This window comes from Panicum hallii, chromosome 9 (assembly GCF_002211085.1).
Source record: "Panicum hallii strain FIL2 chromosome 9, PHallii_v3.1, whole genome shotgun sequence".
NCBI lineage: Eukaryota > Viridiplantae > Streptophyta > Magnoliopsida > Poales > Poaceae > Panicum > Panicum hallii.
In genome coordinates this window covers 71,044,644-71,059,568 of record NC_038050.1, presented here as the reverse complement: position 1 = coordinate 71,059,568, position 14,925 = coordinate 71,044,644, and the positions used below count along the sequence as shown (strand labels likewise).

Below are 14,925 nucleotides of genomic sequence, written 5' to 3'. Positions count from 1 at the left end.
GGTCCGTATTTTTGCAATATACCCCCTAAATCGGATCACGATTAGTAATCGCGATCCAAAATAGGGGTGTATGTGTAAAATGTAGATCCGGGATTTTGCAATACACTCCCTCTTGTCCTCCCCACTCCCACCACCACCAGCTTCGACTTGGAGGCGCAAGCGCGGCGATATCCGATAAACCCCACCACTCCGCCGCAAAGCACCCACCCCGTTCATGGCCCTCACCACCGCGGCCACGGCCGCAGCCGTCTCCCTCCACCCTCTCCTCACCCGGCCCGCTTGCGTCCTCCGCTTCGGCCGCCACCTCCCTCCCCACCTCCTCCGCGCCACCTCCTCCATCTCCAGCGCCCCGGACTTCAACATCACCTTCGCGGAGCCCGCCCCGGCAAAGAAGGCCTCGTCCCCCGCCCCGTCCGCGCAGCCGCTGGTCCCGTGGATCGTCCGCGGGGAGGACGGGAAGCCCCGCCTCAGCACCTCGCCGCCGCCGGAGGTGCTACAGGCCATCGCGCTCGCGGAGGCGGAGGCCAAGAAGGCGGCTAAGAAGGAAAGTCTCAAGGGCCAGAAGGGTGCGGTTGCCGCTGCCGCCGCTGCAGCTGCTTCCAGTGCCGGCGTCAAGGCCAAGGAAAGGAAGGCCGCCCCGGCCGCGCCGCCCAAGTTCTCAAAGGCGGCCAGGAGGTTCTACAATGAGAATATCAAGGAGAGCGAGCCGCAGCGGCTCGCTAAGGTCCTTGCCGCTGCAGGAGGTAGTCCTTGCCCTTCTGTAATTTCGGACTTCAAGAGCCTGACTTGCATTGATACAAGTAGTAATAGCTTAAGGAGTTGTAACGCGCCCCATTTCAGATCAGAATAGTTAAGACACGGATGCTATTGGTAGTGGATTGATGTTGATTCTAGTGGTATCAGTTATTCCAGTTTCTGGAGGTAACCATGCTTTATGCTACAATTAGGATCTCCAGGCTTCCTAGCACCTAATATTTTAGGCCAAATGAACTACGCCAGAAAACTCAGGTTGTTCTCCTGAATCAGACAGCTTTTCCGAAAATTTGTTGCTTTTGTTTACACACATGGTTTGCGTGCTCCTGATAGTTCAGCACCAGCGGTTTGGGTCGATATTTCCATTTGTCATTTGTAATATTGGCTAAATTGTTTTTTTTCCTTTAATTGATGAGTAACTCTAGCAGTATAACATTTCACTCTTCAACACTTTTGGAGTTTTTGTTTTGATTACCTTTTTCTTTATGTTTACTCGAAAACCCCAGTGGCCTCAAGAAGGACGAGTGAGGAGCTCATCTTCCAAGGGAAAGTGACTGTCAATGGTGCAGTCTGCACTTCTCCTCAGGTATGAAGAGGAGATACTAGTTTTGGTACTTTAGTTTCGTACATTCATAATAATGTTTTAGCTGCATCCAAATTTGTTCGCTGTTGGTCTTGCAAGAACATTTTTTCGGTCTGAGACAACTTGAAGTGTTTTATATGACTTATGGCTTTCAAATTTCGATCAATCCTTTTCTACTGCATTACTCTATGAAAAAAAAAATCTTCTCTTTGGTTAAGTCAAAGGGTTAAAATAATTCATTTTATACAGACCAAAGTTGACATCTCGAAGGATTCTATCTACGTTAATGGGAACCGCATTTCCAAGAAGCTGCCCCCAAAGCTGTATTTTGCTGTGAACAAGCCAAAAGGGTTGGTCTCTTCTTTTCCATGCTTGTTTTGTGTTCTGCCTTGATCACGATGCCATGATTACCTTGCATTCCAGTGAAATATTTGTCAGAGAAAAGGAACCATCAGTTTATGAATGTTGTTTCCATTTGCTACAGGTATATCTGCTCATGTGGCGAAGAATCAAAGTCTGTTGTCTCCTTATTTAGTGACTATTTGAAGGGTTGGGTATGTTCTATAGCAGGGCTTGGCATAACAATCATATTCTAACAATATTTGATTTCACAATAATTGATGAATCGCAGAACCTTTACCAAGTACATATTCTATTGAATTTTCGCCATATATTTTGCCAGTTTTTCTCTTTCTAATATACCTTTGCATATTTACAGAACAAGATCCAACCAGGGCTGCCAAAACCACGCTTATTTACTGTGGGTCGTCTTGATGTTGCCACATCTGGTTTGATAATAGTCACAAATGATGGTAACTTGATCATATTAGTAATATGTACTTGGAAATGGGCAGCTAATGGTCATCCAAGACCTAAACTTGATATTTGTGCTCCCTTTCAGGAGAGTTTGCTCAGAAACTTGCGCATCCTTCTTCAAATGTAACAAAGGAGTAAGTTTAACTTCTTCGTTGGTTTATATGTTTATTTGAGCACTGTAGTGCAAAAGTAACATTACTGGAACTACTGTAAACTATTCAAATTTTAGTAGAACAAATATTCAATAATGTCTTCTTGGTACCACCTTCATGTGTCTGTTATAATACAAGAATTATGAAGGAAGACTACAAGAATAGCATCAAAATATAACTTCAAGTCTTCTCCACACAAGGTTTTCCAATCATAAATCATCAGTAGGAAAATGAACATAAATTTGAATGACATTTTTTTTTCCAATGTTGCAGATATGTAGTAACTATTGATGGTGCTGTGCACAAGAAACACCTCATAGCTATCAGTGAAGGCACAAAAATTGATGGGGTCATGTGCGTACCTGATTTAGTAGAGCCATTGGCTGAATCAGATACAAGAAAGACCCGTCTTAAGATAGTGGTAATTTTTAATTCTAGCTTGCTTTATTCTGTTCTATTCCTCATTGCCTACTTTGCTTGTTCTCTTGAGCAATGTGGTTGTTCTTTATCCGTAAGACTATGAAAAAATTGGGCGATTTCCCACTTAAGCCAAAAATATACCCTACTAACTTATCCTCTTACTCTTTAATTACTTCTGAATAATACCCTGTGGGAATGGTTCTAACTCATTTGGTACTTGGTAGGCTTGGTAAAGTTCCTGGCAAACATATGAAGTTCATCACAATGTGTGGCAAGCAAGTAATTCCATCAATAACTTGTTCGGAACTGAAATAAAATTCCAATCTGTTCAAGTTACCTTTTTGTAATGTTTGAAACTGTCCTGACCTGCAGAAATAGATCATGCTGCTGGTATTAAAGAAACATTTTGTTTCAATTTGTTCACAACTGGAAAAACATTAATACATGTGATGAACTAATGTTGGAACCTGTTCTTGCTTACTGATCCAAAACTTGGTGGAACGGGCACATTGCCATCCCGATGTAATGTGAAAAGGGTGCAAGAAATGCTGTGCTTCGCAATATTATACCATATTATGTGGATTGCCATTTCACACATTTTCCGTTGAGGAAATAAGCATGTAGTTATTGCAATTCCCACTCTACCCTTGGTCCCTACTCTATTCCTTGTTAGATTCCCATTTTTGTTGGACATACTGGCATTTAACATGCCAAGTTGTTTAATTGCTGCAAATAGGCTCTGGCTGAAGCAATGTTCTAAATATGCTAAGCATTGGCGCATTGCATATTCTACTTGTCAGTTGATATTGTTGGCTTCTTGCAGGTCCATGAAGGACGAAATCATGAAGTTCGTGAACTTGTACAGAATGCAGGGCTAAAGGTTGGATTGTATGATCAGTGTCTTTTTGTCAAGTTGTTCTTTGTAGTTTATTGTTATTCATATCTTAACATTTCTTTTTGCATAATAAGTTATTTACTATATTTATTTGGATCTAGATTTAGGATGGTAGCATAATGTTGTTTTTCACTATCACTGTACTATTGGAATGTAAGCTAAACACATCTGACAACCACATTGCTTCCATCGCACATATCAGTAACACATGATGGCCTTATGGGTGCACACACTGCTATACACTCACCAATACCCAGAAGCCACTGCTTTCTCATTCTTCACATAGTTTAGCTGGCACTGTATGCTTGGACACGATAGAATGCAAATCCGTGAGCCACATTTGGTCATATTGTGTTTTTCCCTTGGGAAATAACTGATACTTAAATCCTTCTTGCTGATAGGTTTACGCATTGAAACGTGTTCGGATAGGCAGGTTCCGGCTTCCAGCAGATCTGGGGTAATGTACCTATTGTATCGTGTTCGAAGATGCTATTACTTTTGCATGGATTGATACCATTATATTTGATTTGGCTGCTGTATAAAATGTTTTTTACGCTAACTTTTTCTGTCTTTTGGATTATCTGATGGGGAAATTGAGTGTTCATAAAATCATATGTGCCTGTAGAAACGGATATGTGAATACAAGTCCTGTGGGTGAATTTTTTTTTTGTGTCAGAGGCAGCAAGTGCATCATTATTTAGTCTAGAAGTGAAGTTAGACAAATAGTAGACAGGGTGCAAATCAAAAGGTGAGTATTAACCCTTTGTTCTATGTTTACTTTTCAGAATTGGGAAGTTTGTTGAGCTCAAACAGGCTGATATCAAGGCACTAGAAGGCAACAACTAGATATGACAGGCTGATATTAAGGCAGAATGCACCAACTAGTGATGACATCCGTGTTCCTTCACTGATGATTTTTGAACTAATGTGGATAAGTACATCTCCGTCAAAGGATGGCAGCAATCCTTCTGACGGTCATAATTCAGGAGCTGCTACTCCACTCGGAAAACCTATGAATCTCCTGGGTGTCAATTGGTGGTGGTGGTGGCTGATGAGCAAGTTCAACAAACATATTTTTGCCTGGAAGAACCTGTGAACTGCTTTGCTGTAGAACTTCCAGATCCTAAAATACAGCAGAACCTCCAATTCAAGCAGCTTTGGTGAAGGACACAACATTGTCAACTAGCAGAACTCGTGAAAGCATGTACTCTGTATATCGGTGTAAATCTGCATGCTCTTATGCGAGCACATGAACCGTTTTTCCAACGGTTAAACAGTAACTGATGGCTGACGAGTATACTTGGCCAAATTGCATTGTAGCTCGTTTACTGAGCACTGAATTAAGAAAAGTCGTTTGCTGAGCAGGAAATTATTCTCGTAATAACCGTGTTATTTGCTGCACTGCTGTGTCAATTGTCTAATTAAATATATAAAACATCTAGCGTGACCATGCAAACCGTCTTTGGTAAAGTGGATGTGTCGAACTATTGCAATAACTGATCAATGGAAATTGGAACAGCTGTCTAGGCCCTTTCTTCCGTTTTTTTTTAAAGAACATGCAAAATTCAAAACTGAGAGACAAACAGGCCAGCCACCGCAGTCCCCACCCCCGTTTGGGAACCGGGAAGGCTCCTTCCCCAACAAGCCAGCTGAGCCACCCCCCACGCCGTCGGGCACCGTCGTGCGCGCCTCAACTCAAAAACACAAACGGAAACCACAACCCCAGCACCACGCCCGACGCCGCCTCAATCAACCCTCACCTCCCCCCATTTCTCTCCGCCTCCCGCCTGCCCGCCGCCGACGCCGAGAGACATCCACCCGCAATCGGGCCTCTCGCGGCGGCGATGGCGACGGGCGGCGGGTGGGCGCCGGCACGGTCCGTCGAAAGGCATGGCGCGCCCCCGCCCCGCGGCGGCGGCGGCGGCGGCACGAGGTCCAAGTCGGTCGCGCCGGGTCCACGACGCCCCTCCCCGTCCCCCGCGAGGTCACGGCCCGCCCCCGACAACGGCGGCAGCTCAGGTATCTATCTCCCCGTGAATGATCGGTGAATGCATTTCTATTCCCATCTTCCCGTCAGCAAATCGAGAGCGTGTGTTGGAGTTTCGCTGTTCATTTTGTCGTTTTCTCGTTGTACGGCATTGATTCGGGTTGAAATGAAACGGGGGTCAGGGGGTGTTGCAACGGTAATGGAAATGCCGCTGGAGAGATAAGCGTTGCTGCATTGGCAGCTCGCTGATACTCCCGAGGCTTGATAGCCCTTCCCTTCTGGTGAGCTGTTCACGTCAAGCCCGCTCACTTGCACTAAATTTACTCCCTGATTGGTTGATGCTTGCACAATAGCACTGGCCTCTGCTATTTATTGTTGCACTATTGATTCCAAACTGATATAAAGGTGGCCTTCACAATCACAGATTCGTGCAGAGTGAGAGTTTCTGTAAGGCTCCGGCCGAAGAATTCAGAGGATTTAGCTCATGGCTCTGACTTTGATAGTTGTGTTGAATTGCAGCCTGAGGTTAGCCTGCACATCCCATTTTACCTTTTGCATTTTGTTATGAGCAACACATGAGATGTATAAAAGTAAATTTTCTGCAGCTAATTGTGTTGATGCTCTTGTTTTCTGAAGTCCAAGAGGCTGAAACTGAAGAAAAATAACTGGAGTTGTGAATCCTACAAATTCGATGAGGTCTTCAGTGAAAATGCTTCACAGAAACGTGTGTATGAGGTCGTTGCAAAGCCAGTGGTTGAGGCAAGTCATGCATTCCTGATTCCAGTAATTTATTACTGTATTTAGACATTCAACATCGAACCGATCAAAAGAAATGTTGCTTTGCTAACATTACAATGTTTAAGCCGCTACAGTGCAAGCTTATGGTAGAATAGCAATAATAGTTAATTATATTTTTCATTAAAAAACCTGTGTACTATGCTTAGAATTTTCCTGGTAGGCAGTGCATTTCCTTCAGAGAAAATTTTCTCACCCACCCCAACTTGATTAGGGCTAAGGCTTTGTTCTCCCTGTTCTTGAGTGTAGTAATACTTAACATTGGTTGGTCATTTTTGCATTTTCATGATTTCCTTTTGTTGCTGTACAGACTCTTCGACTAATGTTTGTTTTTTCATGGTGTAAGTAGTCCATGAGTTATATTTTGTATGAAATAAATATAAAATAAATGCCAACGTATCTTTGCAGAGTGTATTAGAAGGCTATAATGGGACGGTAATGGCCTATGGTCAAACAGGTACTGGCAAAACATACACAGTTGGTCAACTTGGAAAAGATGACCCTTCTGAACGTGGTATAATGGTCAGAGCATTGGAGCACATACTTTCTAGTATGTCTTTTGAGACAGATCGCGTTGCAATATCATATCTACAGGTTCGATTCCCAACTACTATAAATTCTGTTATATAACTTTATTTCACCTTTTCTACTAGCACTGATCAATATTTTTGTAGAATTGCTTTAGCTTTCTCATTGCCATAATATTTATTGTTATTGGTTATGAGATTGTAAAGATATATAAATGGTTACTTATAATTTGAGTTTGCTTTATCATATTAATTTGTATCCATTTGCTGTATAGCTGTACTTAGAATCTGTTCAAGATTTACTGGCTCCAGAGAAGACTAATATTCCAATTGTAGAGGATGCAAAAACCGGTGACGTTTCCTTGCCAGGCGCTGCAGTAGTTGAAATTAAAGACCTTGAACATGTTTTCCATCTTCTACAAATTGGTGAGGCAAATCGCCATGCTGCCAATACTAAGATGAATACAGAGTCATCTCGTAGCCATGCAATTCTAATTGTATGTTCCTGCACTACAACATCCAGTTCTGCAATTCACTCTCCTTTTTAAGGTTCCATAAGTAAATGATATGGATTTGCAAACTTATGCCTTTTTTTTTAGATTCATTTGCAAAGGAGTTCAAGAATAAAAGAGGAAAATAGCTCTTTATCTAATGATACACATAACATTTTCCCTGATGATTTGCCACTTGTTCTCAAAAGTAAACTCTTGATTGTCGACCTTGCTGGATCAGAACGAATTGATAAATCAGGTAAGACTTCTCTCCATATTTTATCTTTCTAACAGCAAATCAAGTTGGTTACTGAATATTGTCACAAACATGTTCATGTCTCTATATTATCTCTTCTATCTCAGGAAGTGAAGGTCACATGATTGAGGAAGCCAAGTTCATCAATCTCTCATTAACTTCCTTAGGAAAGTGCATTAATGCACTAGCAGAAAACAGTCCGCATATACCGACAAGAGATTCAAAGCTTACAAGGATACTCCGTGATTCATTTGGAGGTGCTTATGACTTACTCTTGTTGTCCCTTAATTGCTAGCTTCTGTTTGCTGAAGTTCTCACACTGGTCCACACTTTAGAGAGTAATAAGCTATTGGCACCTTCTGAAAATATATCTTATATGACTTCAGTTCTTAATAGAAGGCAGTGGCATTTCTTGTGCAACTCCTAGAATAACACTTTCTCAATCTAATACTTGGACTGGTGCCACGTTGTTGCTTAGTTGCTGTTTATCATCTTCGACGTCCTGATGTTTGTGAGTGAAGTTCCATTTAATTATTAAAGACAGATAGGGATGGAAAGAACTATTTAGTAATGACTGGCAGCAACGCTACGTAATACAGGTAGAGTTACAGTTTGTTTAGGTAAAGTATTGGGATAATTTAGTCATTCTAGGTGTAAAGTCTTTGTAGGCTATCTGAAAACTTTAGAACATGCTCATTTGGAAGACAAGCAAGTAGTCTGACTTTTGAAGGCAAAGAAGCTAAGAGTTGGAAAGAAAAATGAGGGTTATGGTAGCATGCTGTGACATATTGCATTTTTCATGAATTTGGTCAGTTCATTTTGAATATCAATTAATAGTAGATTAATTCATTTTTGAATGATTTAATAGTTACCATTTTGCTATATCATCTGGTGGGTATGTATTTGCTCAAATCTTTAATTGGCAGGGACCTCTAGGACTTCTCTTGTTGTGACAATAGGTCCATCTTCTAGGCATTACTCAGAAACTTCAAGCACGATTATGTTTGGGCAGAGGGTAAGTTCAATTCACCATTCCTTTCTCTTAATTAGTTAGTATTTATCTTGTGCATTACTATTGATTTCTGCAAAACCCAGTAGCATCACATTATTGAATTTCAATCAGTTCAAGACATTGATTTCACGGTGCACCTGCCTTTACTAGTTTACTGAATGCACTTTCACATACTACTGAGCTGGTAATTTCATCTCAATTGCTTCAGTTATGGAAATTGCTATTGTGAAGCTAAGCAAACCCAACTTTGCAGTTTTGCACATAATGTGCAATGCTTGTTCTTAGCACTGTAACACCGTCAAAGACACTCTGGGGTATTCAGGACTGTAACTGCATTTTTCCCAGTTAAAGGGATTGCTTTCCTTGAGTTTCTGAAAAATTATTTCTTGGGCTTTTACTTAGTTTGTGATTTGCAGGCAATGAAAGTAGTGAATACAATAAAGTTGAAGGAAGAGGCCGATTACGAAATTCTTTACAAGAAGATGGAGCGTGAGGTTGACCAACTCACATCAGAGATGGAGAGACAACAAAAGCTCATAAAAAGTGAGAAGATGCAGTTGGATAAAAAGTTCAAAGAATCTGAGAGGTCCTTCCATGATTTAAGAATGACCTCCAACATACGAATCGAGGTATCTTTTATTGCATATGTATCATGCTTTTTCGTTTCCTTTCTAAACTATGGACAATTGCTTTGTTTATGAGAAACTAATTGCAGTTGTGTTCTGCCCCATTGTATTTCCCATAAATAGAAAAATGTTTGTACATTCATTTTGGTTTTTTCACAAAAATGTTCACTGTTAGCATTCATCAAGACCCTCTTCAGTATCACCATATATAAAAAAACCTTGCTTATATTAAGTGTTTTATGAACCCAGAATCTGGAGAAGGAAAAGTGTCAATTGGAATCTACAGTCAAAACTTTGATGCGGGACTTAGAGGAAGAGAAAGGTCAAAAGAATCTGTTATCTGAACAGATCGCTGAGCTTGAAAAATTGCTCAACAAAAACAAGGTACTTGGCATTACCATCTTATATACTTATCTCTGAATTACTCATATTTATTTTGATTTTATTCTAGTTTAACACTGTACTGTTGCTGCAATGAAAAAAGCCATCGCCTGAAATTTTGTTATTCTAATGCAAGATTTGTTGTTAGCAGCAGCAACAGCTTGAGAACCTCTCACGAACGAAAATTCTTACTGATACAACCAAAGAGCATGAGAAGGAAATGGAGGAATTGCTGAGGCAACTTCAGGAAGAAAGGCATTGTTCGTCAAGCTTGAAAGACCGTATGAGCGTGCTACAACAGGAACTGTGTGATGCTCAGAGTTCTGCCCAGGTAAACTTTCAGATGCAGCCATTATTAAAGTTAGATAGTATTATTACTACTAATAAGTCACCAAATTGCGCCGTACATTTGAATTCTGGTTTCTAGATGCATAGTGCTTGGTTACTATGTGTTTTTGCCCTTTTTTTCTTCCGTAACCGGCACACCTTAAGTTGCAAGTGGTAAAAAACACAATGTTGCATGACTAAGAGTTCCATAACCTCAAGTCTCTACTAGATTTAATATCCGTGCTTGATAGACTATTTCTCCATCTCCAAATTCCAAACTAATAAATCCATTTATGGGTTAGGTATCAGGTTCCATAATGTTTCATTCTATTGACTACCAAGATTGAATCTACCCGAAAGTTTGTTTAACTTCCTGTACAACATATCTTGTGCCTTCAAATAGACACAAGAAAGCAATTCTACCTTCACATCTAACCTAATGCAATGCTAAATGTTGCTGCTAAATGCGTCTTACATATGTCTTCAGTTGACTATGAAGTGTGATAAAAGTATATTCCAGTTGCAGGAAAGCATGGCCCGTGAATTGGAAAAGAAATTAACCAAAGTGACTGAAGAACTTACAAGTCAAGTACAATCATTAAAAGAAAAAATCAGCGGACTCATTTCAGAGAAGGTATAGCAAACCAGTTTTAGCTAATTGACCCGTCTGTGATTCTTATAAACACATGATTTTTTTCAATTTATTTTGAATTTGAAGTGATGCTCAGTTACCTGTTTCTTTGGTAAATCTTGTAGGAAGTGATATATGAAGAGCTGAAGTCTACTCAAGAAAAGGTGCAGCAGGAAATGTGGCAGAGGCAGGGCCTTGAAGATCAAATCCGAAGGTTGGAACGGTCCACATCTGATAATTATGCTGAAGAGGTACAGTTCTGTTATTGTAGACTTCACTGTTCTGATGTTAATTTTCTTATACATAATTTTCTCTTTGACAGTCTAAAACATCATATGGTATGGTTAGATCTGGATCTGGATTAGGCAATGCAGCTTTTGTGTCCAAATCAGGAAAAATAAGAGAGGCTCTATCTGGTCAGAGGGGTACCATATCAAAGATATTTGAAGAAGGTAACTTTACTTTATGGAAGACAACCAGACCAGCTATGTTTCTTTCTTGAGCCGCAATCCTGACCATGTTTTGGCCCAATTGACACCCAGTTGGTCTTCCAAACGTGCTTGCTCTGTTGAAGTCTGAGGATCTAGATGTGCAGATCCATGCTGTCAAGGTGGTTGCTAATCTTGCTGCTGAAGGTCTGGACTTTGCCCCTCGTAACTGTGAATATATTCCATACTGCCTTGATCTCCATGAGTGTATTTGCATGAAAAACTTTCCTGACAGGAATCTGCAAAAAGAAATATTGAGATTTCGACATTAGCATTTGAAAAATAAAAGTGGTTACATACACTTGCTTACTTTGTTTGTTAAGTTTTTTTTCCACGAACACTTGGTAGGGCTGTGTAGAAAAAGGGTTCAATATACCTGCACACACAACCACATCCACACATCAGCGGATTACATCACGTGCTGCCACAAACTTGAATGGTCGTGCAACAAAATCCACTCAGTGAGTTAAGACAGACCTGTTGCCTGACAGTTATATGTTATTATTCATATTAGTTCAATCTGGGCTGACCCAGGATCCAAATTGAACTTTTAGATCACTATAGCTTTTCAAATTTTACAGCTTTCTGGTTGGGAGTATGAAACTATAAATTGAGGCGTTACATGCATAACTATGATTTTTCAATACAATATTTCTCTGGGGAAAAAGTAACTCTATGTTCTGTTTTCTGTTCTCTAGAAGAGATTGGTTATTACTCTCTCTTTTCATGATGCTTTGCACAAGAAAAGGTCACCAGCAACTTTTGAAATGATTGTTTCTATCATTATTAATTAGTACAAAATTATTGTATCATAAAAGTGATTCACATAACAAACCCAAAAATGCTATTTTCATGTGATGAACTTAAATAGTTTTGGCCATATTAACAGCTAAAGTGAAGTTTAACAACTTAAATTCTAAAATATCTTACTCCCTCCGTTCCAAAATGTAAGATGTTTAAGTTCATAAAAAATATCAAATTTTGACGAAGTTCATAAAAAAATGCACCAACATTTACAGCATCAAATTAGTTTCATTAAATGCACCATGAAATATGTCTTGATAGTGCATTTATTTGTTATTGTAGATTTAATATATGTTTATGTCAACTTTGCTCACTTGTCCTTTTTGGGACTGCAGATATCAATCAGGAAAGAATTGTTGAGGAAGGAGGACTCGATGCTCTTCTATCCGTTCTAGAAACATCGGAAAACACCACTATTCATCGAGTCACAGCTGGAGCTGTTGCTAACTTGGCAATGAATGGTAATGTATTCTAACAAAGCACCCTTCAGATTTCTCACAATTGGTCGAGATGTACAACGATCATCTACTGGCTCAATGCCAGAATTTTTAATCGTCATCATCATCATGCATATTGGAAATGGCTGTCAACAAATGTATCTTAATCCTTTTTAGAATCTTTTCCACATTAATACCTATTGAAGTATAAGTGAATTGCCTCCTCCCCCTATAAGCTTAAGCTTTTGGGTTGAATTAGTTGGTGCATGCAACTCAATAATATCAAATGACCCAATTATTGCATTGATAAAGAAAGATTGCAGAAGGCCACTTTCATCTAGTTCCTTTCTATAATCATCATTAAAATTTATTTAGGAAATATTCTATATGCATTTGAGTTTGTTAAGCACTGCATCTCCATCAAAATTCACATTTTCTTGAACTATTTCGACATTTTAACTGTATCTACTAAAGCTAAATAGTAAAGTTTGCAACCTTTATAATTGGATCGATACTACAGCTCAGAGAAAAAAATGAATCAATAGTAAAACTTTTTACATCTCTAAGCTTTTTGTGTTCATGTTGATACTTGGTATTGCAGGATCAAACCAGGGAGTGATTATGAACAAAGGTGGAGCTCGATTATTAGCAAATGTTTCTTCCAAAACTGAGGATCCTCAAACTTTGCGGATGGTGGCTGGTGCGATTGCCAATTTATGTGGGAATGGTACAGCTAGTTTGTCTTTATTAATATCAAGTTTTTAACGAAATTATGATTATATGAAATTTACTATTGAGTTTAGAGCATCAATTTGCATAGCTTTAGTGTAATACTTCATTTACCATGAACTGTACACCTTACAGTGAGATCAAAGTTAATGCTGTGGTATCTTTTTTCTCAGAACCCACTGTTATTGTTTGATCATGTTGCTAGAAGTGTAACACTGATATTATGAGAATAATATTTGACCTATCAAAGGTGTACTTTTGCAGAAAAGTTGCACTTGATGTTGAAACAAGATGGTGGAATAAAAGCACTACTAGGAATGGTTCGCAGTGGACATGCTGATGTCATAGCCCAGATAGCACGAGGAATAGCAAACTTTGCAAAATGTGAATCACGGGTGATAAGCCAAGGTCAGCTTAATTTTCCATTTGTTCCTCAAATGTTCCATAGTTGTTTTTTTTTCTGCGGCGAGCTATTACAGCTGCAATTGGAAACCTTTAGTCTGGTCTACAGAACTGTAAAGTGTTGAACACGTAGGGCTTGCTGCTGCTTTGGTAACTTGGGAATGTTGTTGTCATTTGTTCTAGTACTTCCGAACATTGTGCTACTGAAGGTGAATATATTGAGTAACTAGTTCTTTAGATTCAGTAACAGCCTATGCTACTCAACAGGTCACAGGAAAGGAAGGTCCCTTCTCATTGAAGACGGTGTTCTTACTTGGATGGTGGCCAATTCAACTAGATTTTCTGCTTCAACAAGAAGACACATTGAGCTTGCCTTTTGCCATCTAGCTCAGAACGGTACGTAGAAACAGAGGTTGCCCTTCACCGTTCTGCCCTCCTCTCTATAAGCTCATGCACTTGATGCACCATCGGCATGACAATGTACGATGCATCGCGGATGTTATTAAAATTTGATGCCAAATCTACCCACTCGTCTTTGCAGAAGACAACACATGTGATATCATTGCTTCTGGGGGAATCAAGGAGCTGCTTCGCATATCAAGAGAGTCCCCGAGAGACGATACACGTAATTTAGCTAAGAAGGCTTTAGATTCAAATCCAGCATTTCTAAGAGAGATCCAATGAGTTTTCTCTTGGTATCATTATGATCAGGAAGTAAAGCTATCCTTGTGGAGTTGTTCATGAGAGTATGAATTCCTATGTTATGATCTTGCCATTGCCATTCTCACAAGTCGCGTGCCCCCCTCTCACCTGCACACATAACAAGGGGAAGTAAATTGTCCTTGTGGATGGCCAGATGTTCCTTTCAGTTTCTCTTTAGTAAAAGGTTTGAGATGACTACACTCGGATGCGCGCGTACTGGCCTACTGGAAGGTGCGGTGGTTCCTGTCAGATTACGCCCCTGCTACACCAAATACGCCCGCGAGAAGTTCGTCAGCTGGTCTTTCAAAAAAAAGAAGTCAGTCAGCTACGGTGACCTCTTCTATGACGACGACCTAGCCGCCCTGCTCCGCCACGCCTACCCCCTACCTACTACTCGTGGCATTGGGTCCTCTCCAAAGTAGTGCGTACGATTGCTTCCTGAATTCTCCACCTGGACCGATCAACTTTGATTCCTGCTAAGGCCAGTGTCAGTGGCGGTTGGAGGTTTCATGAGGAGTTTTATAGGTATTAAATATCATACCAATTTGTTGATATGGCTTACCTAGTTCTTAATCTTGATAGCTGTACCATAAAACTGTACACTGAAACTCTGATTCTTACTATGCCTGATCTGATCGCCTCTCCTGTCTGCCTGCTGCCCTGTTTCAATTTAACTCTGCCTGCGCAGCTTCAAAATGTCAATGCTTGCTG

The 14,925-nt window shown here is 40.2% G+C and overlaps 2 protein-coding genes across 8 annotated transcripts; both read left to right on the top strand.

The window, feature by feature from the left end:
- Positions 1-104: 104 nt before the first annotated feature.
- LOC112876610 (putative ribosomal large subunit pseudouridine synthase SVR1, chloroplastic) lies at positions 105-5,003 on the top strand. Of its 2 annotated transcripts, XM_025940751.1 has the most exons (10): positions 116-743; positions 1,260-1,339; positions 1,586-1,686; positions 1,821-1,890; positions 2,055-2,148; positions 2,238-2,286; positions 2,578-2,725; positions 3,548-3,604; positions 4,021-4,076; positions 4,405-5,003. In XM_025940751.1, the coding sequence occupies exons 1-10, from the start codon at positions 215-217 to the stop codon at positions 4,463-4,465; spliced, it is 1,245 nt and encodes a 414-aa protein (XP_025796536.1). In that variant the 5' UTR covers positions 116-214; the 3' UTR covers positions 4,466-5,003. The 2 variants fall into 2 exon arrangements, with proteins under 2 accessions (XP_025796537.1, XP_025796536.1); XM_025940752.1 differs by lacking the exon at positions 4,405-5,003 and having other exon boundaries at positions 105-743; positions 4,021-4,080.
- A 224-nt stretch (positions 5,004-5,227) lies between these two features.
- LOC112874292 (kinesin-like protein KIN-UA) lies at positions 5,228-14,287 on the top strand. Of its 6 annotated transcripts, XM_025937534.1 has the most exons (21): positions 5,228-5,638; positions 6,031-6,053; positions 6,126-6,131; positions 6,243-6,365; positions 6,810-6,995; positions 7,204-7,425; positions 7,528-7,678; positions 7,783-7,932; positions 8,602-8,690; positions 9,104-9,316; positions 9,563-9,697; positions 9,843-10,025; positions 10,542-10,655; positions 10,778-10,903; positions 10,975-11,104; positions 11,195-11,287; positions 12,280-12,405; positions 12,983-13,108; positions 13,375-13,518; positions 13,780-13,908; positions 14,054-14,287. In XM_025937534.1, exons 1-21 carry the CDS (start codon positions 5,464-5,466, stop codon positions 14,194-14,196), a joined length of 2,787 nt encoding a protein of 928 aa, XP_025793319.1. In that variant the 5' UTR covers positions 5,228-5,463; the 3' UTR covers positions 14,197-14,287. The 6 variants fall into 6 exon arrangements, with proteins under 6 accessions (XP_025793319.1, XP_025793318.1, XP_025793316.1 ...); XM_025937533.1 differs by having other exon boundaries at positions 6,031-6,131; positions 9,846-10,025; positions 10,548-10,655; XM_025937531.1 differs by having other exon boundaries at positions 6,031-6,131; positions 9,846-10,025.
- The last annotated feature ends 638 nt before the right edge of the window (positions 14,288-14,925 follow it).

Bases quoted from the DNA above. Each gene is read 5' to 3' on its own strand.
- LOC112876610 (XM_025940751.1), top strand. From the start codon at position 215: ATGGCCCTCACCACCGCGGCCACGGCCGCAGCCGTCTCCCTCCACCCT. The intron at 1,340-1,585 runs GTATGAAGAGGA...CATTTTATACAG, and splicing joins CAGTCTGCACTTCTCCTCAG to ACCAAAGTTGACATCTCGAA. The intron at 2,287-2,577 runs GTAAGTTTAACT...CCAATGTTGCAG, and splicing joins TCTTCAAATGTAACAAAGGA to ATATGTAGTAACTATTGATG.
- LOC112874292 (XM_025937530.1), top strand. From the start codon at position 5,464: ATGGCGACGGGCGGCGGGTGGGCGCCGGCACGGTCCGTCGAAAGGCAT. The intron at 11,288-12,279 runs GTCTGGACTTTG...TTGGGACTGCAG, and splicing joins TGCTAATCTTGCTGCTGAAG to ATATCAATCAGGAAAGAATT. The intron at 13,109-13,374 runs GTACAGCTAGTT...GTACTTTTGCAG, and splicing joins TGCCAATTTATGTGGGAATG to AAAAGTTGCACTTGATGTTG.